This window comes from Perna viridis, chromosome 1 (assembly GCF_037379345.1).
Source record: "Perna viridis isolate PV_CMFRI_1.1 ecotype Kerala chromosome 1, ASM3737934v1, whole genome shotgun sequence".
NCBI lineage: Eukaryota > Metazoa > Mollusca > Bivalvia > Mytilida > Mytilidae > Perna > Perna viridis.
Genome location: NC_142445.1, coordinates 35,586,594 through 35,613,230, shown reverse-complemented (window position 1 = coordinate 35,613,230; position 26,637 = coordinate 35,586,594). Strand labels below are relative to the sequence as shown.

General features: G+C 31.8%; 1 protein-coding gene and 1 long non-coding RNA gene across 24 annotated transcripts in view; one reads left to right on the top strand and one right to left on the bottom strand.

Annotated features, from left to right (window-relative positions):
• LOC148628540 (uncharacterized) overlaps nucleotides 1–19,530 on the bottom strand; it is a 30,069-nt gene extending 10,539 nt beyond the window's left edge. Inside the window, exons 1-7 of one of the 4 annotated variants that reach the window (XR_015923803.1) lie at nucleotides 19,176–19,530; nucleotides 16,953–17,195; nucleotides 15,126–15,207; nucleotides 14,384–14,699; nucleotides 12,110–12,778; nucleotides 9,672–9,841; nucleotides 5,604–5,865 (exon numbers count right to left, since the gene is read on the bottom strand). This is a non-coding gene — a long non-coding RNA (uncharacterized LOC148628540). Of the gene's footprint in view, nucleotides 1–5,603; nucleotides 5,866–9,671; nucleotides 9,842–12,109; nucleotides 12,795–14,383; nucleotides 14,700–15,125; nucleotides 15,208–16,952; nucleotides 17,471–17,848; nucleotides 17,864–19,175 lie in introns of those variants that run through there. The other 3 variants (XR_015923805.1, XR_015923806.1, XR_015923802.1) reach the window with 3 other exon arrangements.
• The window catches only part of LOC148628539 (single-stranded DNA-binding protein 3-like), a 73,541-nt gene that overhangs the window by 40,189 nt on the left and 6,715 nt on the right, over nucleotides 1–26,637 (top strand). For 5 of the 20 annotated variants that reach the window (XM_088589391.1, XM_088589338.1, XM_088589365.1 and 2 more), the window contains 12 exons: nucleotides 7,731–7,805; nucleotides 9,208–9,259; nucleotides 20,348–20,415; nucleotides 20,625–20,716; nucleotides 20,855–20,897; nucleotides 21,598–21,633; nucleotides 21,898–21,940; nucleotides 22,467–22,547; nucleotides 23,940–23,972; nucleotides 25,322–25,389; nucleotides 25,702–25,774; nucleotides 26,118–26,239. In XM_088589391.1, coding sequence (XP_088445517.1) covers nucleotides 7,731–7,805; nucleotides 9,208–9,259; nucleotides 20,348–20,415; nucleotides 20,625–20,716; nucleotides 20,855–20,897; nucleotides 21,598–21,633; nucleotides 21,898–21,940; nucleotides 22,467–22,547; nucleotides 23,940–23,972; nucleotides 25,322–25,389; nucleotides 25,702–25,774; nucleotides 26,118–26,239 — 786 coding nt within the window. The remainder of the gene's footprint in view (nucleotides 1–7,730; nucleotides 7,806–9,207; nucleotides 9,260–20,347; nucleotides 20,416–20,624; nucleotides 20,717–20,854; nucleotides 20,898–21,597; nucleotides 21,634–21,897; nucleotides 21,941–22,466; nucleotides 22,548–23,939; nucleotides 23,973–25,321; nucleotides 25,390–25,701; nucleotides 25,775–26,117; nucleotides 26,240–26,637) is intronic. The other 15 variants (XM_088589480.1, XM_088589399.1, XM_088589409.1 and 12 more) reach the window with 7 other exon arrangements.

Sequence of the window (26,637 nt, the reverse complement as noted above, 5' to 3'; positions counted from 1 at the left end):
TTAAAGCAAAGAGCTATTTTAAAATCCAGGTTGTTTGATTTTACTAATGATAAGAAGTACAAAAACAATTTTCATTTGTCAGAAAATGAAAAATCAACCACTTAAAGTATACATATTTTCTCATTCCAGCGATAATTAACAAAAAAAGCAATCATTTGTGAAGAACCTCAAGAAGATAAGATTTTCTTAAAGGAATCTGCTGGTACCAGCAAATTGACTTTTCATGCTTTCAGATAATTACTAGCAAATAACAAATGTTAAAAATATGGTAGGGACATTTTTTTGCCTAAGATTGTAAAGGCTGTTATTGTCGGGTGGAAATCTCCTAGAAAAGAACAGTGTTTCTAAGGTATCACTGTCTTAGATCATCTACTGAGACTTAAGGAAAAATGTAAAACCGACCAGGTGTGAGATATACGTAGTGTAAAATGAACATCAAATGATAATTGAAAAAGTAACATGATATAAACAGGTGTGAAGATTAGGTGAGATCTGGATGGACCAGGATCAAAGAGGTGTTTGTCATGAAGTGCTGAAAAGCTGTGCGAAGTCTCTGGTGTTCTCTAACACAACATGAAACTAAGGAAATAAACAAGTGTACTTTTGTTTCTTGTAACGAACTGACAGACTGAAATTTTTTTAATTTAAGATCTGAAAGAAAACATTTACAATATAGAAATTGTTATTATCTTAAGACAGAGTAAACCTCTTGATTTTAAGCAGGTGCATAACAAATCATTATGACTGTGATAAAACAGGTACAAGGCATAAATCCATCAACATGGTTTTTTTTGGGTTTTTTTTATAGAAATTTTAAAATACTCTGCACAACTGTAGGCAAATTTTACAACACCCTACAGAATGATATAAACAGCTTTGACTAAAAAATGGAGGAAGAACAAAACAAAAAGAACAGCATATCTTTGTATCTAAAGGCCTGTTTGAAGTCTTTCTTAGTCATCTCAAATGTTCAGAAAGAGGAAAGTTCTGTATATTTTTGTAACATTACAAAAGTAAGAAAAAAAATGTCTGTGGTCTATCCTGAGCTAGGAAAATATTTTTTTTTTTCTCATTTTTTTTTGGTAAAACATTATTTGTTAACAGTATTGGCTGCTTCAGTGTTTTTTAAGAGTTTGGTAATATATTTGTAAGTCTAGCTCTAATTCAGATGACTTCAAGCTTTACATATGGAGAGTATTTTGAATGTTGAATAGACCAATTTTGTAATACATCATTGCCAGTGAATGGCATGAAGAATATGAAATAAAAATTATTAATCTGAGGTTAATTTGTTGAACGTGGTATGTCACAAATAATGTGTAAGGCAGAATGTAAATTAAATGATGTTATGACATGTATAATTAATTGTCTTTGCAAATGACAGAAATTAAGAAAAGTTGTGTTACCTTATGTTTTGATAGATAAATTAAGCCTTGAGAATTAATTATTTTGAACCTGGTTATAAAAGGTAGTAGATTTTCTGGTTGATAGATACATGTATGTAAAGTTTTGTCATTATGAAATAAGATTTTGATATCTTTTTGCCGTTCTTCTTTCAAGAAAGGTTTAAATTTTTTTAAAATTTTATTTGTTATGAAGTGGGCAGACTTCATAGATTTCTGTGGGCCCTTATAAATAAACAACATTTTGCAGCATCAGTGTCTCGGACATGAAGTCCATACTATTTTACCTTTGTATTTTCTATAAAAAAGGTTCACTTGACTTGTATTCCATTGTGTTTGCCAGTTACTTGCCCTTGGTTAGTATTTTAATCTTATTACTCAGACTATTTCCAGAGCAATTCATCAGCCAATTAACATTAGATAGTGTAGCAAAGGTAGCAGTCATACAAGAAATTGTTGACTTGAAGCATTAGTTGATGCAGTCAGTATTTTTTCCCATATCATGTTTACACTGGGATGGCCAAACAAGCTAAAGTACAAATGTTGGAACCATGTTTGGTGGGGGGGAATATTTGGTGAAGTGAGACAGGAACATTAAAAAAGAAAAACGGATGATCAAGCATAAAGAATATTTAGTTATTATTTATTGAAATGTATAGAAATATTGGATATTAAAGAAAACTTTGAAGCATCCATGAATTTTGACTATTGGGTTTTAACATGCTTCAGTTAGAAGTGCATTTGCTATAAATAATTTATTGCTAATTCATTTATAAAATCAAATTAAATTTGTTTTGGCACAGCTCAGAATTCATTGAAGCAAAATGATGTATATTATACTGGTTCATTTGAAGTATGTTGGTATAAAAAAATATATTGAATAGCAAGTAACAGAACTTGTTTTTTGCCTTCGCTAATCCATCATGGGGAACTATGCATTATGAATTATTTTGAAGCTATTAGCTTCAAAGCTTAAGGAAATGGATTACTTATGAAAGAATATTTACAATTTTTCATCTTTGAGGGTTAGTAATACATCTCTGACATGAATGATCACACATAAAAAGCCCCATATCTTTTTGAAGGGGAAAGGTGGGCAACAACTGGTTTCTTTTTATAAGTATGTTTTTTTGGTGATGTATTAGATTTGCTTGGGCTAGAATATCTTTTAGTGATGGCCTTATTTCAGAAATTCATGAGCTGAATAAAAGGTTCTACATAGATGTTGGGTCACTGTTGGGTAATAATAAAAGTTGGCCATAACAGGGAAAGATTTGAGGGCTGTATCATAGTTACTATGAATGATAGTCTGTCACGACGCCAAGAAGACTGAAAATGTCCTGTTTTTCATAGAAATTTTTTAAGTTTTAAAATTTGCATTGAAAATATTGGTAACAGAGTAAAAATAGAACTGCCTGGTAGTACAATGTAGTCTATTGACAGAGTCATCAGTTAGGAAAGAGGGGCTTATTTGTGCAATTCACCAAGCTGTTATTGTCTCATTTCCACTTGTGTTGAACAAGTAAAAGCTAATAATGATATTGACTAAAAAAAAAATCTTTCAAATATTCTAAACAGCAGTTTTTGCATTTAAAACAAAATAGTAAATTGAAAAGTTTTCCATTAAATATGTGATGGTAATCTTCCATAAATATTATTGCAAAAACCATCAAAATGAAGATAATGGCTGCAAAATTGATATAACAGTTGAATATGATGAAGGTTTTATGATAGCTTCAGTTTCTCATTGATACTAGTATTAATTTAGAGTAAACTCGAGGGAACCAACTTATCAGGATCTGCTTTTGAAAACATGACAAAACTTGAAAAATATCTCACAAATGTTTTGCTGTGGAATTTCATTTTGCTGGAGTATTTTGATGGAATTTAGTGTTTACAGTATACAGTGCAGATTATAGGGGCATTAAATACTTGGGGCTTCCAGTAATAGTGAAATACATAATGTAATTGGTTTGCAGTTGTATGGTAATTGAAAATGCAATTATCTTACAGATATTTATGTTGGGATGCATATTAAACTATGAAGTATTGTCATTTACTATGCAGCCAAATGTGAATTATGGGAGAGCTGTAAGGCATTAGCATTTCAATCTATCCTCCACTCCCTTAAGCCACTAAGCTAGTGGTGTTATGATCTTTTCTAAGGTTGTTATTCTTTTTCCTGTTTTTTTTTCTTCCAGCATATTTTGTAGAAATCCTAACATCATTATGGCTGTCTGGGTTAAATTGGTATAGTTTTAACATGTTGGCATGTCAGTACAGTTGACATGGTAATTTTACTGTAAACAGTAGGGAAAGGCACCAGGAAGCATAAAGTTGAAATCTTCTGATGACTGTATTGCAATCTTTATAGAAACTTTCACCTGTTGTGTGCTGTATGTATGACCAGCTGTGATGAATATTGGGGAAGAAGATGGGAATTTATGTTTCCTCAGTTTTTAATCTATTTTGATTTGGCATTTGTAATAATACTTGAGATACTCTTCAAAGAATAGATATAATAAGTAATCTACAAGTAGTTCAATATACATTAGTCTCTCTGTTGATTACTTGGTGATGACAGTTTAATGAGACTTAGTGAACCAGCAATTGGACATAAGCCTCCAACAATTGAAACAAATTGAACATCGTTTGGAAAGAGGAGCTGTTATGGACTGATAAGATGAGTGGGTAGATGGATTGAAAAAAAAAATGAAACAAAAAAGATTCATTGTAATATATTGTGTAGTAGTGGGTTAGCAGAATAGTAGAGAGCCTCAGGAAGTTTGTGGAAGAGTTGAAGAGTGTCATAGAAAGGTTATGGATGAATAAAAGAGTTTTGGTAATGTTAATGAAAACACAATCATTGGGTACATTGAGGAAATATCTGAGAGTTATGGGGAGGTCTTAGAAAGTTGGAGGGTCTTAGAGAGTATTGGGAGAAGTCATTGAAGAAGTCAAGAGTTTTATAGGTTGTTAATGAAGAATTTGAAGTCATCAGAAGTTAGGGAAAAAGGTCTTGTTGAAATAATAAGAAAAGTCAATGTGACAAGACAACCACCTTTCAAATAATGAAAAAAAAATCATTTGGTTTATAGTTGGATAACCATTATAGAGTTATTCCTACCTTATAACAATAAAATCATTGACATTAAGTCAACTGTTTTCTGCTCTAGAAAGAGTTCTTGACGTAACCATACTATCCAAGAAATTAGATTCAGGAGAGATGGGAAGAGGTTGCAAAGAATGATTTCAAATCAAAATGACATTAGTGCCTTGCTGCTGCTGAGATAATCTTGCATGGAGTGACAATTCACTGTTAGCAAGATGTTTTCTTTGTATATTCATTTGATTGTGTCTGACAAAAACATCCTCCTAATAATCAAAGCATCGATCTGATGTCTGTTATTACCTGTTAATTAGTAAAACACTAGAAATCTGTCCAGCTCATTTGTTTGATGGTTACATTACCAAAGCTAATTACAGAGAAAATCTCCTTGTTGAAGGCACTGCAGTAGTTTCTGCTGATGTAATAGTGGAAAGTAGATTGTATCGTGTCCTTTGCTGAAATACGTCTCAGTTCAGGTTTTGGAAAGGCTTATAGAGAGAAATAGAAGTTATACCTTGGTGTCAAAAAATCAAGTACACTGAAAGCATCTCAAGTAACCTGACTTCTAAATACAGCCGAAGGAAATCCTCATGGTTCTCTTTTACCCCCACTCCCCCTTTTCTCGAAGAAATAATGTGTCCTGTTGATGCATTTCAATATGTAGTTGTCATCGTAATGAAGTTAAATGATTAAAATTTTATGCATAACCCTTATGTGTTGCATACCATGTTATATAGATATTTCATAAAGAAGATCAAAGGTACTTTGATAGTATACCTCACAGGTGTTTTTGTATTCTCTGAATTCTTTTCATCAATTATATTGCAGCATGCGGATCATTTTCTTACAATGTGTTCTGTTACAACATAGATTTAATTTTCTACATATAGTAATACCTTATAGGCTATCAAATATACTTATTATCCTAATGGGGTATATATGAATGTAAAATGATAGCTGAACTGATTACTTTCTGTTTATTATTAGAACTGATAGGGAAAATAGCCAAATGTTTACTCTGCATCTGTTGCGGTTTATGAAGTCATTTACTGTATGTAGAAATAATTGATGAGATAAAAGCTTCAGCTTACCTTTTAACGCTGAGGGCTTCTTAAGAAATAAATCCCTGCTGTAATCACTTCCATTTTCTCCCATTAACGAATAGAACATGTTTAAGATCCTTACAAACACTGAATCAATTCCATATCAAGCTTTGTGAATACATATCCAAATAACTTTCACAACTTTGAGGAAATTACACTCCAAGGTAATCTTGGCAGTGAATTGATAGAGATAGGAATTTTCCGTATCCAATGATTGTTGTCAACCTAATTCCATGCAGCTTGCTAAATCCTACATAAATGGAAAAATGAAATTTGTCCATCATTATTCAGTCCCATGTTATAACTGCCTTTAGGCTACTTTAAACATAATGAATCTACCATTATAACTTGATATGCATCATGTCCAAAGGTACTTCATTATTAATTTTAAGCACAAAAACCAATTTCTCTTAGAATTATGGCTTGTAATTCATCAAAGCACTGGAGAAAACAGATTTTCCATGTATGTTTATCAAGTACTGAGATGAAGCAAAATAACTTGAAAGGTACAGCAGACTGTAAGATAAACATTTGAAAAAGAAATCCACTCTTTGCATGTTAAAATGTATAACAGTGTTATGGGTACCAGTGATTGAATAAAGATGTGACCAATATTCACGACATTGAGACGTTGCTTCATTAATCACTATTGAGGATGTTCTTAGTTCGAATTTGAAGAGCCTTTCAACCCACTAATATTCATTTTACAATCTTAAGTAGCCAATCAGTCCTTTGTGAAACAAATCTTGCATTTGAATATGGGTTTTTAATGCTCCACCATCTAAAATCTCTAGCGGCATCATTTGAAGAAATTAGAAATGTACACTTCAGTGTTTCCTTTGAAAAAACATTGACATTTTTATGGATCCGAGTTGGATAATTTATAATGATATACACCTCCTTGAAAACACATGTTTGCATTAGATATTTAAGATGGTTGTAAAATCATTTTAAATGATTGCTCTATCAAATGAAATAATTTAAGCCTTTCATAGTGAGTAAAAAAAAATGAAATTGAATTTCCTCTCTGCCTAAAAGCTTTCAATGTCATAGTTTAAAATGATCCTTTTCAAACTATTTTCAAGAGAAATTGAAATTTTCTCAAATATTGAACATTAACAGCCATCATATGAGACTTGTGCTAAGCTGATATTTGTTGGAAAAACTAATATAAATGTACCTTTGTCTAGATAATATGATCCGAGGAAAATGAGAAACTGTCAACTAATTTAATATGTCATGCAAAGCGGGAGTGGAATTTCAATCTAATTCATGGCATATAAATCAACTTTCCTTTTGAAACAACATGGGTTTCCTGTTGTATATTTTCCTTGTGAAGTCATTTTTGTGGGGCTTTAATTTTACTTGAAATGGAGTTTATGAATATTTATCTTTTTTTGGTCTTTTGGAATATTGTGTTAATTGATTTACTCAAGGCCTTCATTCCTATTCAAACAATACTTGAGCATTATACAACTGTATTATTATTAGACCACATTGAGAATATGTCTTAATTAACAAGCATTCTTTGCAGATTTAGAAGAATAAGTTCTAAAAAATGATTTCAGCTGATGGTGTAGTTATGTCATGGGGAATATCTTATTTTGTCTTTGTCGTCAGATGTTTTTCAGTTTTTGGACTCGGAGAGTCTATGATTAGAATTTATTAGAAAGAATTTATATATCAGAGATTTTAATATTGCTTTTTGAAGCCTTAATTGATGTCTGATGCTTCATAAATAAACTTTTAATACATAATGTCAAAGGAAAAAACAGTATGTTTTTGTCTTTTTGTATCAGTGTTGGGAAATAGAAATGCTAATGGGCTGAAAAGATATTCTAGCCACAATACCATTATTTTCATTCATGATGCAGTAAAAAGGCCATGTGGGAAATATCTTGTGTACACTTTTAATTTTTAATGGTGTCAGAATTGCTTGGAACTGTAAATATTATGCATACATGTTATTTTTTCATAGAACTGTTGGTTTATGTTATTTAAAAAGAAATGGTGTTTTATTTAGAAACTTAAAATATTATTGATATATCATTACACTCCCTTTGAAAAAAGTATTGTCCTCAAATTCTTATGCAAGTTTTTTTTTCATATTTTCAGCCATTCATGAACCCACGATATCCAGGTGGTCCACGGGGGCCGGGACCAGTTCCTCGGATGCCAAATGATTTTAATGTAAGTAGACATTTTCCACATAAGGTCATGATGGACTTCTGCTTTCATGCAATATTTTTCTAAATGGTTGGGTCATGCAACTTGCCTCTTAAACACAGGTAGAAAAGTGATTTTTATCTAAATCATTTTTGGTCTTTCTATCTAACAATGCTTTTGATCTCTCCTCGTTAGTAAAAGGTTGTGAAAATGAAAGACAACTTGTAGATGACTATCATCAATCTCTGAAGCATTTACCCCAGAGTACACCACTAGCATAACATATAACAGTGAACCTCATTAACTAAGCTGCCATTTGATTTAACAAAATGATCAGGCCTTTAAATCCAGAGAATCTTTACATAATGACTGAGTCAATGATCAAACATGTAACTTAGATAACAGACATCTATAGACTAGAGTAGTTAAAAATCTTCCTATTAGCAGTTGGTTATATACAGCTAAAGCTAACCGGTTCTTAGATTGTAATTAAGAAGAATAATGAAAAGAAATCAACCTCATTCTCAATTTAACTGATTCTGGTTTTGCTATAATATCTATCATTCAGGATAATGATAAAGCTAGACTCCTGACTAGATGTTTGGATAGAGGGTGTCTTATCATTTCCAGCATTCATATAAGTAGGATTGTTTTTTATTCAGCTATTTGCTGTTGTGAAAATTTACCTTAAAATTATAGAGTCGTATAACTTTACAGACTGAATGCATGTACTTAAATTTTTACCTCTGTGTATTGAAATAGGACCACTATCTCCCCATGCTGATCATAATCATTGCCAGGTTCTCAGGGATTTATGCAACTCTCATGTTTTTCATAGAGATCAAACAATGGACTAGAATAAAGCACTGTTAAACAAGCCTGTTATTGATCCCTTATAGGTTCACCAACATAATAGTCTCAGGTCCGTAATTATATAATTACACACAATAAAGAATTGTAACAAGTGAAATATCATGGTCTTGGATAAAGTGGCTGCTGTTTAATTCAAAAGGATTGTTTGATGTTGGTTATATTACTGGTTAAATTAATACTTTTCCTGTAGGGTTTGTTACAGAAGGAAAACCCAATACTTGTTGCCCGATTTTATTGTTTAAAGCTGTTTATGATGACTTGCTAACTTGAGAAGTACATTATTTTCCTTAGGTGGGATACTTTTGCCTAATACTAAAATATTAAACTGTGTTTACCTCTGACCAGAATATATTGAGATTTCAAGTTGTCATGAATACGATATGAAACGACACTGCTATTATTTTTCAAAATCTTATCCTTATTTTGATTTTAATGGGTTGATAACATGTAACAAGTTGTAACACTTAACAAATCATTCTATGTGCCATAATAAACTGGTTAAGTCTTGAATGTAATTTCATATGTTTATCAAAGCTATCTCCCTGTATTTCAGCCTCCTGGAGGGGGTTCAGTACCACCTATGAACAGTATGGATACTCGACCAGGTAAGTGTTCATCAGTTCTGGTGACATGTTTTTTGTCAAGTTTGTGTCAACTTAACACCTAAGTGCTTAGAGTTTACCATCATTTTGTATTCCTTTAAAGTATCAAAACCAAGATAACTTCATTAAATATGTCTTAATTAACATTGATTGCCCAAATCTGGAGAAAATTTTTACTATTGTTATTATGACTAACTCCATCACAAGTTTCAAGAAGAACATAAACCAAAATTAAATATACTTCAATAAACCAAACCAGTTCTCAACTAATGTATAAAAAAACAGAAAAGAGAATGCAATATTCTTGTAGAGAAATCCAATATGCCTAGATCAGCAGTCAATTGTCTTTCCATTATTACATAAAAACAGTACAATAAACATTGGTAATAGCAGTATAAACAAAAGCTAGACTTGCCTGCATCATGCTATGTTCCTCCTGGTTATACTGTCATGCTGAATTGTAGTTGACGGGAAAATCATCAGCAATGTCACTAGTAAATTCCCCTACCTAATTGAACCAATTCCTTCTATTGTCATTCTTACATTCACATATCATGATTGCCTCCATGGAGTTCAGTATTCTTCCTGTAAGACATAAAATACAAGAACCAAATCAATTAGGTCTTTTCTTCATATTTCTGTCTTATTCCTGCCTCAATAGGCTTTCATGGAAACACCAGATAAATCCTATATGAGAGTTTTTGATGCCGTGCTAGAGAAAGGCGATGTGATGGCAAGCTGAAGATTTTCAATTATATAGAATACCATTAATACTTCACTCTTATCATCAGTAAAGTGATTGAAAATCCTTAGAACTAAAACCCATTTGTTTGTCTCTGATAACTGCTCCTGTAATGTGTTGAAAACATTTAAATAAATGAATCTTACTTTCCTCATCTGTAAAAAGCCCTATAGCTGTTTCATGCAGACTGCACTTATGAGAGAAACGGATCAGCCAAAACTAACTTATGGATTGACTTAAATGATCAGGAGTGATTTAGTAGGGATCTCATGATGCTCCATGAATAATGACTGAAATGTGATGCTTTGAAAACAGTTTTGCACTTTGCAGTAATCCTTTAAATTGAAAATTGCTTTTAGCTTGAGCCTCAAACAGCTGGTTTTCTTATGTATATGTTTCTTGTTTGCACATTCAATGCATAAAATGTGAGCTCAAAAATAAGATTTGATGAAATTTGATTAGACTTCAATTTCTTTCTGCAGATTTACTCCTTTGAAATTTTATCAGCGTTACGGAATCTTCAAAAACTTGTTGATATCTTTCTTTTGTTCAAATGATCTTTCATTTCAAGTTTCATTATCTTTTTGTGGAGATAATTTCGTATTCTTAAACCTATGTTTATTATTTACGTGACTTGGGATTGTTTGTATTAGTGATATTACAGGGTTTGTTGTTACAATGTTTTGTGACAGGATGATGTATGGTGAAATTACATGTCGCTGGAGATAGGATGGCCTGTTACTTGGCTAGGACTATTTAGTTTTGCTTTCAACCTGACTTACTTGGCCATTGGGTTATACATGTACATGTGTCTCTGAAAATATTCTTCACTTAGAGAAGCATCTATTAATCCTTTCCAAATACACTTAGTAGTTGAGGATTGAATCCAGTAAAACTTGCATCATAAATAAGGCTAGCTTGTTGCCTGTTATGAAGTTGGTAATGATGTGACAGTCCTCTTAAGACTTATCTTGGTTTTTATAAGAGGAGAAACATAGGATATCTAAGGAATAGCCCAGCCCTATGACTAATAAGGGAATAGAATCCTGTTGAGGGAACACCTACATACCCTTATTTATTGCCAACAGCTCATTTGTTAGTAAAAATAAATACAGCATGAAAATAACTCTATAGTAAAAAGCTTCCAGAACAAACATTACATTTAGGCATCACAACAAATATAAAACCTAAACAAAGTGTTAGAAGTCTTAAACATGATTCCAATGTTATCAAACAATGCCTGTAAGCATTATACTTGAAATGTTGAGGAAAGCTTTCTGATGTTCAGATATTCTGTTTCTATTTCAAAAGCTTCATAAAAAGTTAAAATGATTGATCGTAAGAAGATTGTAATTCATCAATCAGGAAAAGCTGTAATTTATCAATCACTCCTAAATAGATCCAGTGTTAATGAACTGGAGTAAATATTGAAACAATCACAGGAAAATTTACATAATCCTTGTAATAGTTCCTCTGAGAACTAAGAAAAACTGTTTCCTCATTTGAATCTTTTCAATTTAATGAGAACCTATTGTTTTTTGTCGTAAATAATTAAACGAGTGTCTGGTATGGAATCAGTAGAACATAAATTTTAATTTTGTAAAAGCTCCCAATCCTGGTTATATTGAACTGACTGAGCCTTGAGCAGTCACTCTGAATTTATTGAAGTTTGAAACAGTGAAACGAGATAGTTTATTTTATAGAGTCCCCACAATCCATTAAACCGAATAAATAGTCTTATACACAAGCCAATCTAAATGTAAATATTTCTAACAGCCTGGGCTATAATAACCCATTACTCCACTCAAAGGGTTTGATGAAGATAAATCGACTTCAATGTAGCTTATCTTTTCTTCACTATAAAACTGCACATCAAAGTAGTTAGTAGGTGCATTGGTGATGGTCTTTAAACTGGCCTTAATCTCTGGGCAGATAAGCCTGGTGCAGTAGTTATTTTCTATGCCTTTTGAACTATTCTTTTGACTTGTCAACTGCCAGTGAAATTTGTTGAGAAGGCCACATAGACTTGTCATCTTATACTGAAATCAGTGTCAAATGTCATCTCTCATTTATATGATTATAAGTTAAATATGTAAAGTATTCATATTTACCTTTTCTCTCCTTTTCTGGTTGTTGTGTTAGCTCATAAAGAATCCTGCGTCATCATTTGAATGCAATCTAAACTTAATTTACACTTCATTTAATCACTAATGATGCTGCATATGCCCTGATATAAGTTTTCTATCTCTCCACCTGTGGTAAAATCTTCTTTTTATTAACTTGGTGCACATGATCTTTCTGTTCATAACTGAATATCTTGGTACATTGATATTCCCAAAGAAAGACCTAAAACCGAGCCCATGTTGGTTTCCAAGCAAGCCTTGATATAGATATTCATGAGATGTACAATAGCACAATTCTTGTCTTTACTTAGAAGACTCTATGTGACGTTAATTGTATCAATTTGTCATGAGTTTCACTGACACAAATGTGGCAAGAATATCCCTTTCACATCACAGAGAAAAATGTACTTGTGGTTGGAAAGATGCTCATTTATCCACAATCAGCCAGGCCTTTGAGATGTTAACATGTCCAATTCATAATAAAAACTGCACCAAATATTAGTCTGTACTGTGTGAATTAATCTAACAGGAAGATTTATTATCCTCATATTAGAAATTCTTCTCCATTGAATGATCCTCCTAGTGACACAATCTCCATTGGCAGTGTGTTTCAAAGAATGGCTCTCAAGCACACCCTTCTCAGTTGAGTGAGATTGACTGTAAAAAGATTTCTCTACAGTGTAAAGAAATAGACAGGGAAATTCTTATTTATATATAATGTTGAATACCTACGTAATAAATGAAGCCTGTGTGATTACAAACGTCAAAAAATGTAATAAATTTGATTATATGAACTTGTTTCAAACGCTTTATATAAAACCATAATAAATTTCAGAGTAAATTATCCATTATTTTGTTTGCTCATGCATGTAACATGAAAGCCATTGATTACTGCTGGGGATTGAAAACTAGAGTAGGAAAAAAAAACAACCAACCCAACAATCAAATGATCACAGTTATAGCAGTATAGCTTTGAAGTTTAATTATAAAAACCAGTGCTGCTTTTGGCTTTGATATATTAAATGCTTTTAGAACTCTCTGTCCTTGGTACCCTGAAGACAGTGTTTAACGTCTTGTATTTTAACTATCAGTAATTAGAAATAAATTGTTAAGTAGCGAGCTGGCAGTGTTGACAATGTCTAATGATCCAGCAAGCTTCCCATGTACTATTGGGCTGTTTGATACAAACTCTCATTGATTTGATGCATAATGGAGCAAAACAGTTGCTTGACATAAGGTAAAGTTTATTGATATGTTGGATTGGTGTCAGATTTTTAAATTTTTTTTTTTATAGATTTGGCATTTTCTGGTATGAAAAGTTTCAAGATTACAAACCAACAGCTTATGTGATAGGACTTATTTAATTTATAACTTGGTTCAATTATTAGTTTGAAGTCAATATTTTTAGTCAGTATTGGTACATGGCATCCTTTCTCCAATGTGACTTTGACTGTCTGTCTGTGTCAAAACTCACAAAAGTTCTTTTATTCTTTTGAAGTTATTTTCTGTCTTTCACATTTCTAGAAAACTTGGCATTAGGTTTTAATGTAAGATGTTTCTGCATATCTTGTCCATATACAATTAGATGTTGAGATATCTTGACATTACAGAAACAGGCATACTGAATTGAAAAGTGATTATGATTTGAATTGGGTTTGTTTTTATGATGAATGGTTAGGCAGATGTAGAAGGAATTATTTTGTAGGAGTTTGGGTGATTAAGAAGTCATCGTAGCTGTCTAATGCATTCCATTAGCAAAAGACAGGAACAGACCTAATTACATGAAAATTACATCAAAATTTCCCTTCCTGATGGTTTTCTATTAAAATCGACCTACTTTGATCATTTTCCCTTTAAACAGTTTGACATGGGTGATGGATAAGGGTAAGATTCCATAAATGATGGTAATTATAGGCTTGATTTACATTATTTATCTATTTAAAATGATGAAAAGAAAGATATAAAATTAAACCTTCTTGAACTTTTTTTGGTAATTTTTGAATGCTCTTAGAAAAGGGGAAACAAAGATGATGTTTTACTTGTGAAACTTCAATAAATAATGGCATGTGTTTTAGAGTAAAGAGAAGAATTCTATGTAATATTGCTGCCAATGAACATTATTAAATGTCAATATTTCATTTGAACAGAGCAATTGCAATAATAAATCTTCAGCAAAAAAAGCCAATATTAAATCTGTTTTGAAAGTACCTGCAAAAAGTCTTTACAAAAAACACAATATTAAATCTTGTATAATAAACATACCTGCTAATGCTTAGCTGCCAATGGATAAATCGTGTGTGTTAGTTTGTCATTTGATCTGAAATAGTAGGAAATTGATTGAACATTCCTTTTGTACATGCTGTTCATTTCTTTGATACAAATGCATCATAACAAAGCTATTTGATGTCCCATTAAAACTTCTGAATTCCAATAAAAATTGTATGGTATCCATGATAAGTAGGCTATAATTGTTGTACAGTTAATGGCTCGTTCAAATCCCAATTTTAGATCCTGCCTCACTCCTTACATGTCTGATTCAAAGTGAGAAATCTGCCTCCAATGTTTGTCTGTTTATGGGCTGAAATATAAATCGTGTTTGTGATATTAAGCTGATATCCCACTGGGTCGGTATCACTTAAGATTGATAACAATTTCAAAAGCACTTACAGAGACTATTGGATATCTGACGTGATGCAAGTACTATGTAATTTACCCATGCAATGAATATTGGCTATATTGAATTTAAAAAGCTGATTTATTAAAAGATAATTTACGATCATGTTCCATTTCAAAGGGGAGTTAATACAACAAATGTGCCTCTCCAAAATGAAATCATACCATTTATCATTAAACAATTATCGTCCAATGTACACAACTTCTGCTTGTTTCATATAACACATTAAATTCATAGAATAAAGAAGAGATAAGTGGTATAATGTGACTGGGCTAGGATAACATTGTAGGGGGAATGATAATGATAATAATGCTGAACATTTTCACATACCTTATTCGGAGCGTTATCAGTTTACATCTCATTGACTTCAAGTTATTAATTCCCTGCTTGCATGTTGCACCTATAAACATCCCTATATAGGTAATAAAAACTGAATTATTATAACAAATATGAATGTCGAACATTGGTTTTTATGTAGAAAAACAATGTCTTCTTGTCTATTCACTTATGTACCATCTGTAAAAAGATATAGGATTAGAAAATTGACTCTGTGAGGAGCCTTGTCTGTATTGAAAGTTCATTATCAATTTATCATATCATTCTAAAATTACAAGGCTTACAATACTGAAGTAATTGGATCTGGTTTGACTGGAACACCTTTCTGGTATATGTTAGGGAAATAGTCACAAAAAAGGACAACACACTAAATATTGTTATGAACTAAATGATAAAAATCAGGACTAGTTAAATGCATGCAGGTCCATTACTTATTCATAGAAGACTCTAATTTCACATAATGCAAGTTAGATTGTTCATTTCAATGTTTTTTATGTAATATATATATTCGCCCAGGCATGTCATTAAAATAGATATTAAAATGTTAGTATGGTTTCCTGTTCTCTCCCATTGCTTCAATCATGTAATATTGAAAGTTCATTTTTTTTTAATATTCAATGTAGAAAGATGAAATTAAACTTTGAAAGAGTCTATTTAAAAGCCTTTTTGCTGATAAGATTTGTAATTACAATATGCTGTGGCAAATGTTGTATTAACACCCACATGTGTATATAAATTTTTAAGTTATAGATGAAAAGTGTTCTAATGCAGAATTTTTGAGTTGGTTTTAATTTAACAGGAAAGTTTTCATATTCAGGTCAGAGAAGTAGAAACAGTACATTAAATCAATAACATAACATTATATAAAACAAGAGTCACTTGCTTTAGTTGTTTCCTAGTAAATGAATACTGTCTGTTTGAAAAGAAGGTAACAAATCCTACAGAATGATAACTTTCTTGGGAAGTAGGTAACAAATCCTACCGAATAATAACTTTTTGAAAGCGAGGAAAGTTATTTTGCCCCCAACGTGTCAAGTGCTTTCTTATTCATTTCTCTGACTTTAAGTAATTATTCCTTGTATGAAATGAAGAAGAAAGTTACATAAAAGACATGCCTAATTTACATTTGTCAGATGATGAAAGCATTGCTGAATGATTATTCAAATGTAAGGCACTTTCCCCTTGGGTAATTCTTACTTCTGTTTAGAAAATTATCTTGGACAAAAATGTTCTTTGTATTTATTGAGAAAACATGAGTGCATAATCCAAGGAAAGAATATATTTGTGATTGATGAATTAGGGGAAGGATCTCTTATCTCATACTGGAAGCAAATTAGATTGCTTTTATTATTTGGCATTTGAAGTTCTGCCATGTTATAGCCTGATACATGTGATCTGTCTCAAGAACATTGGCAATGTCCCCTGCAACTTCCCAACAATGAAAAGATATAAGAATTGCCATAGACTTGTCTGTCTGTTTGTCTGTACATTTAATCTTGTTTAGGTGTGGTTACATTCAATTTTCTGTGAAATGTCAAATGCACACCTTGAGGTATTACCATTGGTTGGCACTATGAATTGTTTTTCCTTGATTATACTAACCCATAAGTAACTGATGTCAGGAGAACAGGTGTTTTCTTTGTTAAAGTGAAATTGTGGTCAGCCAACATTATCTATCTATTTGTGTGGTTTTTCGACACTGTTTTCAAAAGAGTTGTAATGGTTACTTGTAAGCAAACTATTAAAAAATGTATGTTAATGTCATTTTAACAATATGTATATTCATAACTAAAAAAGCGAAATAAAACTGATGTTACAAACCTGTCTAATTTCTCCTCTTGTCTTCATGTAACATTATATTAGAGATTCTTAACATCTGGTGTCAGTTGCTAACCTGTAATCAAGTTACTGGGTTTCCCTTGGTATAGCTTTCTGATGAACATAATTTCAATAATTCCTGCATGTTGACAGTGGAGAATTATCCAAGAAACTTTGCAGTCCCTGTGCTAAAGTCATTACATGTCTAATTGCTGGTCTCAGCTGATACTCCCAGTAATATCCTGTCTAACAAAACATTTTCATGTGTTTTATTAAACTCGCAGATTAAGAAAACTGAGACATGACATATCACAGAGCATGACTAGTATCGGGTGAACAGGCGATATCCTCTGCAATTTGAAAATTAATACTAAAACGAGTTTGGTGTTGATTGTTTGGTTAAGTGATTGTCACTCGGTTACAGAAAAAGCCTGTGAATATCAAAGCTGGAGAGAAATCCATCTTAGGTAGTCTTGTTCTGAGCTATTGTTTGATGTTTTATGTTTTCTTAATTGACTTGCTATGAGATTTTCTCATAATTGAATATTCCTTCATGATAAGATGACAAATATTTTTCCATAAATTTCATCATAATGTATAAGGAAATGCCTATTCAAGGTTGATCATGTCAAGATATGGAGCCTTGGTTTTTTCACTGTTTTTAAATATTTTGAGTTTTATTAAGAAAATTGAGTAAGCGATACCCAAAGAAGTTTTACAATTTATGAGCTAAAGTGAGAGATTGAAAAAGGTATAGGATTTCTGTTTGTTTATTATAATATTATCTTTCATAGCCATTTTTAACTCTGAATAGCTTTCAAAGAATGATTTATGAAGTAAAATTATAAAATAATATACACACAACCCAAATATCTACTTTTAAAAAAAAATTAACTTACCAAGTTTCCACGGGTAAATGGGAAATCGCTGTTTGGATACAAGGGCCTCATGTAACAAGCTGTCAGCTATTTGTTATATGATAATAGTATAAATTGAACACACTTTTCCAATTTAAATGGAGAATCGTTGTATTGACCCTTAATGGTCTCGTTTTATCTTTACATTTTGCGATCTTCAATTCTGTTGCCTTGAATGAATTATTTCCCCCTGAATGACTATAAAATCTTCTTAGACAGAAAATTGTAGTTTCAGCCAATTTGATTGATATGTTTGAACAAGAATAGATTTTAAGTCAAGCAGTTTGTATTTCATAGGCACGCCAGACTGTCAAGAAATGTTTTGTTCTTGGTGTTTTGCATATATCTATCTGAGAATATTACTGGACTGAATGATATGATTTGGTTGTCATGTCCTTAATCTATTTGTTGAACATGATGACAAGTTGTACGGACCTGAATTCAATTCCCATTAATCTAACTTTAATGGAAACTTGTAATTGAAAAAGACTGGAACCTTTGTTCTGTTTAGGAGTGGACGAAGAATACAAATACCAAAGTAAACTTGTATCTTGTTAAATCAAAGCAGGTTCTTCGGTTTACTCTTTGATAGTGGACACATGTTTGTTGGTATCAATCTGTCTTTTTTAAACCTACTTTTTTGGACCTGCATCTTAATTATCTTTTAGTAATAACCTACTTTTTTGGACCTGCATCTTAGAGATTTTCTAGTATATCGTGTACTAGACTCGACAGTAATGAAATAAAGAGTAGTTCCTTGGTCTTAGTGGTATGAACAAATCTTTACATGCTTTATATACTACAACTTGACTACTTGATGTAAACAACTGATGGTAATATCCATGGTTTATTCTACTTCTTTAGTGAACTGTAGTGTTTCAAGTGCTTTGTTGGCATATTCCAGTACATGTATATTGAAATGGAAATTCTCTGTCAAAATTTCGAGTTTGTATAAAAAAATTTAAAGATCCTTACATTATTAAAAATAGTTTTTCATCTTGCTGACTTTTTTTTCATTACTTCTGATTGTTACTCAAAATGTCAACATAATTTCTGAGTTATGACACTGATTTTTTTTTCTCTGTAATTTGATAGAAAATCTTCCCCATTATTCATACTCCTGATACTAGCCTTGCATTTACCTTACCAATCCATAACGGCTGTTCTATAGTCACAAGAGATTCTCTCCCCACTCATTAGCCATGGTAAATAAGATTGTGATGTTTATTATGCTCTTCCCCTCTGAGAATTGGAGTTTTTAATGACTATTCTAATATAATACCTAATTAGCATTTGTATGAACTCTTACCTGTCAGAAAAGATGCCTTAGCCTTTGTCACTGGAAGAATCTTTGCCAAGATCTAATTGCATTGTTGAAAATAAGAAAATATGAGAATGCTTTTATCTTAAGATTCTTTTATTGGATTCATGTTCCGTAACAGGAAATGAACACTATGAATAAAAAGAGCGTGTGGTGGATTAAATCCCTCGTTCATCCTTCCATATATGGTTGAAATCCACAAGAAACTATCTTCCAAACTCACATCAATTTCTTTCAAATGGTTTGAACTGCAGACATAGAAAATAGCTTTTGCCACTATGACTAAGGAGTGTGAATAGTTTTGTAATATTGGTTGAAAGATCTTGACGTCCCCTATGGAGCAGTGTAATTGGTTTCAGTCTTGGTTCCGAAAGGCCCTGGTGCACAGTGAAATTATTGGACTTATTTACTGATTAAATCATGTCAGTTTGACACTTGAGAATTTCCCCTCTTTTTAAATACAAGTGTATTTATTATTCAGCCTTTTCAAACCAATTTATTACTTCCAAGTGGATTAGTAAATTGATAATAGGTATTAAATCCATCAGTTTTCAGGCCTTTTAAAAGTGGTATGAAATTTCCCTCACATTCTCAATGAATTGATTGTTTGATATGATATTAAAAACATTTTTCAATTTTAAGAGTTCCATAAATTATTAAATGCAATCACCAAATTTGAATTTGTTTTCAAGTATAGGTTTCCCATAAAGTGCTCTGCACTTCAGAAAATGTAATAATTATCAGATAAATTAGTATGAGTTATCTCTCTTTCATCAAACTTGTATATAAATTGTATTGAGTAAGAGATCAGTTTCTGCTAATGTATGTTGATCCAATGTGATGTATTCAGACTTGTATTAATTTCTGAGTGGAATGACACTTTTTTTTTTGGTTCTAACTTCCTGTTCTATCATGAAATGAAAGAGGAGTGGCATTACATATTTATTTATGAAAATCCTGTGAATTTTACTCCTCAACATGCATTTAGAAGTATACAATATTATATGTTGCGTTGGCACATGATGAATCAAACTGACATAACATATCGTGTGATTGGTAACTCTCTAACCATTTTAAAAAGTATGTGGAACCTATTTTGAAATTAAAAAAATATGGTGTTTTATAAATTAAGGTTTTGATAATTGCATTTACATTTTCAGGTCATATGGGTCCAATGGGACCAAGAATGGGCCATCCAGGATCTCGGATGCCAGGGCCTATGAATCCTGTAAGTATTTTGGTTATGATGTAGTAAACACTAATTTAAAAAGTCAGAAAATTTTAAAGTTATGCTTTTTAAAGTATTCTTGCCTGATATTGTAGACTTTTGAAGACAGTATAATATTCACCATGAAACTTAAGTACTAAAATAGCAGAAAGCCACTGTAATGTGGTATACGATGTATTAAACAAAGTATTCTACTTTTGACTTTGTAGTATGATTCCATGCCTAATTATGGTATGAGAGGACCACCACCAAACAGTATGGGCCCAGGTCCTGGTCCTGGAGGAATGCCACCAATGTCTATGTAAGTACATCTGATAAAAAAATGTTAACTTCTAAGACTACATGAATAGAAACTGAAGATTAGTACACAGTAACCAATCTGTCATGTATACTTTTCTTTAAACAAATTGGTTATATATATATTTTGTTCTATTTACAGGCCAGGTGGAGCAGGAAACAGGTGGCCTACAACAACATCTTCAGTAAGTATTATCTAGACATTTTATAGACTTCTTCTGGTATTAAACCTTGCTCACATGAAAAAGCCAGGTGTATGATTAATATAGCAGTCCTGCATAATTCTATTCAGAAGCTGCACTTTCAACAAGTACAAGTCCACACTGATATGACGACTTAGTAATTCTTACTAAATGAAATATTTTGCAGAATCTAACATGTATTTGTTTTGTTTGTTTGTTTGTTTGTTTTTTGGGGTTTTTTTTGTTTTTTTTTTTACTTTTCTTTTCTCAAAGAAACCTTGCATAATGTTTAAACAATATAAATGAATTCCATTTATTAAGTGTCAGTCTATATTAATCAGGCAGAGGGTGAAACATGATATGAAAAATTCCACCAATTTGAAAGTGTAATTTAACAATTTGCACCATCAGAATCAATCTGGTAAATTGAGTAATAATTTCATTGATATGTATGAAATGAACATTTAAAGAAGGGGTATCTCGTTTTTCAAACATTCTATTGAAAAATTCCTGAGCAAATCCAGTGATACAGAGATCAAATAGTGTAGTGTGGTTTTATATATATATATTCAGATAAAGAAATCATCCTTGAATGAAATTATGTTGTTTGATTGTTGGGGTTTTGACATACATGTTTCTGATTTTTGCCTGATTCTTACAAATACTTAGACTTATTACTTACATGTATGCTTATTATTTTCAGATAAATTACTCATCGGCATCTCCGGGTAGTTATAACGTAAGTCATTCATTTTATGTGGACTTTTTCACATTGTTTCCTGAACAATAAGATGAAAAAACACTTAAACTACACATACAAGAAAATTATGTCATATACATAGTGGGCGTGTCATAGTTGATTTTTGATACAGCCAGACACAACACTTAAGGCAAATAATCATTTTTCAGCCAACTTTCAAAAAAGCCTCTTTTGATTTAAAGGATGATTGATATAAGAAATCTATTTTTTTGTGATTTTAATACTTATTTGACTATATTTCAGGGCCCCGGAGCACCAGGAACACCTATCATGCCAAGTCCACAAGGTAAGAGCATGGCAACTAAGGGTCTTGGGCTGTATGATTTGTTCTAAGTTATAAGTTAGCCTTTGACCTTGAAAATGGGGAAATAGATATTGTCATTAATGACTTAGGTACAGGGTATTCTAATCACTAACAGTTTTAACTGTTGATCACATGGGTTTTTAACAGTAAATTCAACTAAAATGGATTTTTTTTTCATTATCTAGATATATTTCATGATGTGGAAATTAAAAGAGGAAAAAGATGAGTAAATTCATTTTGAGTAAATGGTTAAATTTAATGTATATTGATGATAGTGTGGTCAGCATTTTCATACATATCTTATCCTCAGGATTATTCAGACTACGAGAATACCAACAGAACAAGTTACACTGTAAAGGGAGACAATTCTGATCAGTTGGTCATTCCTCAAGTCACCTACTAAATAATTATACATTTATATTGTTTTGGCATTTAAGTAAAATGATATGGTATGCAGCTTAATGAGTGTAGTTTGTTCATAATGAATATTTTGTCTATATTTTGCTAGGGTCTCAAGGGCCATTTTCACCTGCCAGCCATCAGAGAATGGGTTCCAGACCAGGTGAATTTTATAACGACAGTATGCAGGGTACTACCATGCTCTCAGATTTTTCTCCCAACCTACTGGGGGTTCCTGTGGGGAAATTTTTAAAATTTGTTTTTATTTTGCATTTTGATTTTTTTTATGTTGCCCATTGACCTTGTGTTTTAGTTTATTGGTGTTTGTTTTGTTTGTTTTTTTGTTTTTTTTTTTATTTCTTTTCATTTTCATTCTATTTTTTTTCCAGTAGATTAGTTGAAATGTTGTGATTTTCTATTACTTAACAGTTAAAATGAATAATAGTATAAATATAATGGATGCAACTATGTCACGTTTATATAATTATAACTTAGAGATGATAAAAAAATATAAAAAATAATAATAAAGACATTGAATTATAAGTAAAGAAATAATAAAATACCAAATCAAAGACTGTCCGAACTTAAGGGGCAAGGAAACTGGTTGAAAATTTGCTAAAGATTAAACGAGAAATCTGGTAGCATGGACTGCTGCCAAGTTAGTGCCATGCTTAGGAACTGCTAACAAAAGAAACGATATAAAAGACTTATCTTCACCCTTCATGTATTGAGAGGGTACTGGTTGCACAAATACTCTATCCTTGCATAGTACTGGTCCTCTATACGACTGAATATGTGGAAATTAGATTGGCAGCTTTATTTCAATATTTATTGTCTTTTTACTGGTTGTTCTGTCCAGAACTTCAGATTTTTTAATATAATTTTCACTATGGTGGGGATAGAGCATTGGCGTGGTCACTGAGTGGAGAAATTCAGCAGAGGTTGCTATTTTTTTTTGGGGGGGGGGATGGGGAGGTAGGAGGTACGACTATCCATTGTTAAACAAAGAAATAATGTCAAAATTGTTCAACCCTGATGCAGACCTTTGAAATATTAAAATGGCAGATCAACCAGAAAGTCTTTGCCTTTAAACCAAAGCATGTTAAATTTAACAAGCTGGACTTTAAACTCTATAACTAATTAAGCATGAATAATTTTTTAAAGTTTGTAATATACTTTATATACTATGAAAATTAAACACTGTGTTATCAGTATTTAAGATTTCCATTGCAGCTTTGTCAAAGTAGGATTTGTAAAATCTTTGAGGTGTTATGATATGTTGTCTTTCTAGTTGTGTTTCTCTGTCGTTTTTCATGTTTCATGTGTAAAATGATGAAATTTAAAGATACATGTAGTCATGTGAAATTGGATACTTAATAACAAATAAGCAATTGTTTTTTCATGACAATATTTGCTTAATTCAGATGAACACTTGTTTTTGTTTTGATTTTTTTTATTTAAGGGCATAGAATTTGACTTAAAGCTTACATATATTCTGTTATTAAAATCCTGTCATGATCATCTGCTTAATCTTCCAAGGATCTTTACATATGACTCTTCTTTCCTCTTTTCTCATGCTCAGATGACGTTGAACCCCAAAAGATGCTTTGTTTAGGTAAGGCTGACACGTTAGCAGTTGGTGGTGCTCTGTTGTCTTTTGGGTTTGGAGTCGAACTTTCTTGGCATGGCATGAACAAGAACTTAAAATCATACTTGCATGAATATTATCATCAACATCATCTGCTATCTCCCGGAGTATCTGTTATGAAGGAATTACCATATTGAATATTTCCCTCTTCTATAGCCATTCAACTTTAAAACATATGTCCAGTCCAATCCAATTATATGATTGATGTGCTTAGTATTTCTGTTGTGAAAATGAAAAGTAAAATTGTAGCCTATTCCCCTGGAGTTAAGTGGTGGCATTGGTGGCATAAACTTAATATGTTACTTTCCTTTGCATGTGCTATTTTGCTTGGTAAAATTGTTACTATGACCTGCTTCAAAAAACATATCACTACCTATTACATGTACTTAGACCTATCATCATTCAAATGTTTTCATATGAAGTCCATTCTTATGTAACATACAGAGAACAACTTCTCGAGTACCTATGAACTTGATTCTCTTTCACATTAGTGTGTTTTTTAACACTTTAGGGTGGGGGGGGGGGGCAAAATACACATTGAAATTTTATTTATAAAATTGGAAATGTCAGCACTTAAACATTGAAATTCATGTTATTTACTAGGAAAATTTATTACTTTGAATGCTTTAGTAAGAAGTTAATCATTTCTGATATCTTTGTTTTGGAAGTCTCACAGTCATTTTGAATGTATGTTTTTGATCCAAAATCGTTTATTAATGCATTGTTTCACTGTAATCTTTTTGAACTTTAAAAAATAATCAACTCATACACATATTGTAAATTTCAATATGTTGTACACATGTGTACATAGTAAATTTCAGTATGCTGTACACATGTGTACACACAATGGTACAGTTGTTGATTGTCCACTATAGCAATCATTGTTATGAAATAATTACAAATCTCCTTTTGCTTTCCAAACATCATATCTTACAGAACTATCATCAGTTAAATGGGTGTATTGTTTTCAAATGTAGTTCCTTTGTTGTGAAACATAGTTACTGCTAAATCTGTTTCATTGAAGCTTAAACCTTTGTTAAGAAAGAATGAATTAGCATTAAATTTGGTGATACACAAAATAGTAATGATTTTAATGTACTTTCAATAAAAATGAAGAATTTAAAAGATCTAAAACATTACCATATGATGAATTTTTTGGAGACTAAACTAAATACTAAATGATACTAAATATTTTCAAATTTCCAACAGATATGAAGTATTAATTGATTTGCCTATAATTTTTTTTTTTGTTCTTTTAATTTTGATGTAGCTCTTAGCTAACATGATGGTTTATTATTATTATATTTTATTTATAGATTCTACAAATTCAGGTGATGGTATTTATGGTATGATGAAGCCAGGCGGTATGCCAGGCATGCCAGGGGTAAGTGACTGTTCATCTATGTACAAGTACAAGGTACTAGTTCAAATTCAAACTTTTGTTTATTGGGAGGTTTATTTAGAGCAAGCCTAAAAATAGAAACTTGTAAGTCAACTTTACTTTATTCTCATTGACTAAGTAGATAATAACATGGAATGCAAATAAGTTGCAAAAATCATAGGAAAAGCATAATGTTTTTTATCATTTCATCATTTTCTGTCATTAAAACAGTCCATACAACATCATTTCTGTCTTCTGTTTAAATTTTTTAGAAAAAAAAGATGTATTTTAAAAGACAGTTTTTGGTGTTTTCAGCATTTTCCAGGGATGGGGCCAGGAGGACCAGATGGAATGGGGATGGGGCCAGAAATGGGGTCAGTGATGAATGGTAAGTTAAAGGCTAAGAAAATTTGAATTTTTTAAATTTAATTTATATATTAAACAATTTTAAAAATGATACCTAGATTTGTTCAATTTGGTCTCTTCTTAATTTTTATCAAAGCCCTTGATTATGCTGGAGCTAATTGACAGTAGCCTCATATTGCCTATGTTTGTAGTATTTGCTGCGTACAAGTAGAATTGATCTGAGGTAGATTCTTTCAGAAATGTTGCTGAAAGTTTCCTTATGTACAAGCCATTTAAGATGCTAATTCTAGTATTCTTTTTAAGTAATATAAGTCTAATAAAATTTGTCATTCTGAAGACACCTTTGCTATGGCATACTTTTGTAGGTGATATAGATGGAATGAAGAATTCTCCAGTGAATGGTCCAGGGACGCCGCGGGATGACCTTCCTCCACCTGTAAGTGGGACGGGAGATATGGGTGCATATAATCTACCATACCAAGATAATGTAAGTCAGATCAGTTTGTGAAACTGAATTGACATGATGCTCAAAGAAAAACCATGAAGTGGGACAAATTTATGATTCCAATGTCACATGATATTCATCATGTGATCTGTATCAACTAAGCTAGAGATTTTTACATCACATGATAATCTTCATGTGATTTGTGTCAACCAATCATTAGTATAGTCTCTTGTATTTGAACAATGTCTTATTAGGACAAACCCAAAATTAGTGAATGCAGGGTGTTTCAAATTTGTAGAATACACTACCAAGAATTGAAATTATGTAACCTAAATTCCACCATTGTTGTGGGAGAGAACAGTTCAAAGACTAGCAATAACAGTCATCCTTTGCACAACCTTTTGACATTTATTGAGCTATCATTGTCTTAATTCCTAGAT